This window comes from Cynoglossus semilaevis, chromosome 9, assembly GCF_000523025.1.
Source record: "Cynoglossus semilaevis isolate Cse_v1.0 chromosome 9, Cse_v1.0, whole genome shotgun sequence".
NCBI lineage: Eukaryota > Metazoa > Chordata > Actinopteri > Pleuronectiformes > Cynoglossidae > Cynoglossus > Cynoglossus semilaevis.
In genome coordinates, this window is record NC_024315.1 from 4,956,494 (window position 1) to 4,960,254 (window position 3,761).

Sequence of the window (3,761 nt, forward strand, 5' to 3'; positions counted from 1 at the left end):
TGGCTCCACATGAGCGACCTAATAACACGCCTTAACTGATCAGAGCAGCAGACACATGGAGAAAAACACATGAATTAAGATGTTTTTGAATGACAGGTTAAACTGACAGAGAAAAGATTACACTTTTATTATTGACATCCATATCCACATTTCCAGATTTAAGAAACAGACGATGAAGACGATGTGTGACCTGATTAAAATCACACATTCAAACCCTGAGAACTAAACCTCAACAGAGGGACTAAAGATGTTCCATGCTGTATAAATACCACCTGCTGTTTCTGGGATACTGTAGAAAACAAATACACATGGACCACCTCTCACTGTACGACACATGTAGGGTCGCGTCCGTATATTTAGCCGTCTGTAATTTTAAATGGTTCCATCTTTAGCACCACGGACATGTGAGGGGCGAATTTCTGGAATACCACATGCCTCCCATATCTGACAGATACCATAGATTGATATGGATGAATGACAGAGCAGATGCCTGGTCTGCATTTTCACCGAACCTCACCGTCTATTAATGGTGTCTCCCCGCCTTTACTGCAGTCATGTAGGCAGAGAGAGTGTGTATTCAGCTGCAGTTTGATCGGAACAGACCGGCAGTATGTTAAATCGTACAAAGTGCCAACAGGCTTAAAGCCATGTTCTACAGCTATACATTCTTCTGCATAACTAGATGGGGGATTCAGAGTGAGCTGTGGTTTATATGAGGTGTTGCAATTATTATAAAGTACTTTATCTTCTACGGCAGTAGAAAGACAACAAGGATGCAAAGACATTTAGTTTTGATAGTTACATAAAAATATTCTTATACTTTAGAATGTGGGCACCAATTATTTGTCAGAATAGCCCATGTATCTGTGTGTAGTCTCAGTATGGCTGACCTAACTAAACCTAAACTAAATCACAAACTTCAAAACAGTCCCTCAAGTAGCTGTTCCAGAACAGCACACATTCTTTTTTGTTTTAATTTGTTCTGTTACCTTTGTTATTGTCTTTTCTTGACACTGAAAACCATAGCAACCCAGTCTGTGGCAGAGAAAAAACCGTCTCCACAAGGTACGTATGTGTGTGTAATGGTCACATTCAGCTCCATGAGCTTCAGCACATGCCAAGCATAAAAGAAAAAAAAAAAAGAAAAAAAGAAAGCAGCCTGTGCATCTGCTTGTTGTAGAGAAGAAAAACAAAAGAGAACAGAAAGAAAGAACTGAGAGGACAGGAGAGGAAGACTGAGAGGCGATGGACAGGAGACGGACACGAGCACCAGCTGACAGGTGGACACGGCCCCCAGGACTGTGGGGTGTCTGTGGGGGGGCAGAGGTGAAGAGCATCTCTGGCTGCTGACTCTACAGTGAAATGAACAGCTCAGACACATGCAGCGTCTCACTGCAGCGATTTAGTGGGTCAGCTCCACCGTGGTTTGCCACACTGCATTTATGTCACGCCGCTTTCACAGACGGGGCGTTTAGCAGAGGGCTCTTTCACTGAAACAAATAAAAAAACAAAACAACATAACCTTTGTAAAAGTCGAGGCCTTGTTGTAGTGTCAGCGGTGGAGCCATGAGTACTGTGTCCATGTCAACAGAGGGTGAAAAGAGGAAGGAGGAGCTCCTGTTTTCCTGTGCATAAAGGAGGCAGGAGAGTGATCGCTGGCTTGGACTAAAGAAGGGTTTTTTTGTGCACTGGTACGACTGTGGCATGCTCGACTCTCATGCTGACATTTCCTACTTAAAAAGCAGTTCATGGCCAGCACTTCTTCTTCCAGCAGAAGACAGAAAGAGGTAAGAAAGCAAATAATGGTGGTATTTACTCTTCCATCTGCACAGTGAAAAAAGTGCACGGAGAAGATGCTGGAAGAAGCGGATCAACAATTCTCACCCTCCATCACTACTCCTGCTGGCTGATGGTCCACTGGAGGAAAGAGAGGGAGGAGACTGTCCCACACTGGGCTTAAATAGTCCAGCGTTTCATCTTTAGGCAAAAGAAAATGGGTTAGAAGACCGGAGTACACTGGAAGTCGGGCTTCATTTTGAATAATATGGTGAGAAAGAGACAAATGAAATGAGTGAGAAGGTGAAGAGACGGCCAGTCTCTTTAGGTACTACTAAACCTTTTCATCAGTGGGATCAAACTTGAGGGAAGTGGACATGAGGTGAGCATCAGGGAGAAAATTGAGGGCACATGCCTGAAACTGAAAAGTGATGCTGATGCTGAGGCCCTCCTCTCTCTGCCCTCGCTTCTATTCTACAGTCCTGTCTTGTCGTGGGGATGAAAAAAGGATCTCACTGAATTACTGTATCTCACAAGTTTCAAAGACCCTCTCTCAATTTTTTGTCTCAAAGTTAGACAGTGGATACTGTGCAGCTCAAAAACCTCACAAATAAAAAATAAAACACACACACACCCCCATTTCTCCCCCATCCCTGAGATGCCGTTTACACTTCTGTGCATCCGTCAATTCCCAGAAACCTTTGTGAGGTGGTAAATGGATGACACAGCTACATCTGAGGGTTCAGCCAGAAACTGAAACATTTTTTGCCCTGTAAAAATGTAGCTGTAAGTTTAGGTAGAAGTTATTCATTTTGAGATGTTTATAAAAAATACTTTTTTTTCTAGTTAAGAGCATATAAAATATACTTTCCATGAATATGTTTGTCTAAATGTGACCCCAAAAATGTATATAAAAGAAATTCCACTACATAAAATATATAAACTACAGGCACATGTCACAACTGTAGCCCAACGTCTTTGACCAATATGGAAGTCAAGAGAACCACGGTTTGACAACCTCTGGTGTCTGTTCTAAATTACGCCCTAACCAATTTTAAAATATTTTTCTTACATCATTATAATAAGAAATTCTTTTTTTTTTTACACTCTGTATCTGGTAACGTAAACGGAGTCGACCATCTCCTCACTCTAAAGGACAAAAACTGCACGATTTGAAGTAATTGGGTGAAAATTAAAAGGAAAAATACACAATACAACGACACGTATGTTGGACTTGAAGCTCTTGCAGCTGTTGGAGCGTTAACAGCCGGGGATCCAAACAGCTCTGGTTCTAATTCTAACCTAATTACCTGCAACAAGACAAAAAAAAAATCAGACATGAGAGCAGGAAGACACTGCTGCGACGGATAAGGTCTGAAATAAACTAAAACTGTACATCTAGAAGAAGAAAACCTACGGGGCACGACTCCCACACCTCCGAAGTGTGTGTTAATTTTGTTGTTGTCTGACAAACAACAGAGGAGAGGAGTGAAGCAGCACGTAGCAGATCTACTGCTGCTGCCGTCTCTGACATTTTCTCCTCCAGCAGAAGATTTTAATAATGTCCTAAACAGCAGGTCAACTAGGCCTAATTATATCCACCTGCACAGAATAATCATCTTATTAAAATGATTGGAGCAGCAGGAGGAGTGGGTCGCCACATTCTCAACTCGATTATCACTGTGAGTTTATTTGTGCAGTGAGGGAGCGTCAGTCTGTCATCTGGCAGGTAAAAATTCACTTCAAGAACCAGATGTTTTTTTTTCTCCACTAATAAAAGCAGTTCTTTAACCACAGCTTATTATTGTCGACAGGTGAGGTCTGTTGCTGTGATTATGAAAAACAATCAGAGCCATTAAAATGATATCACACTCTGTAATGTGATAGAAAATGGCCTGCACTAAAAAAAGAAAAAGTGACATATTGTCGTTGAAACATAAATCTCTCCTGATGGAGTCTTTTCATTTCTTTTTATTTTCATGTTC

General features: G+C 41.6%; 1 protein-coding gene across 5 annotated transcripts in view; it reads right to left on the reverse strand.

The window, feature by feature from the left end:
• The window catches only part of npnta (nephronectin a), a 44,124-nt gene that overhangs the window by 16,462 nt on the left and 23,901 nt on the right, over positions 1 to 3,761 (reverse strand). For 3 of the 5 annotated variants that reach the window (XM_025058729.1, XM_025058727.1, XM_017035594.2), the window contains one exon: positions 1,885 to 1,977. The exons of the other annotated variants lie outside the window; for them this stretch is intronic. In XM_025058729.1, coding sequence (XP_024914497.1) covers positions 1,885 to 1,977 — 93 coding nt within the window. The remainder of the gene's footprint in view (positions 1 to 1,884; positions 1,978 to 3,761) is intronic. 5 annotated transcript variants of the gene reach the window in all.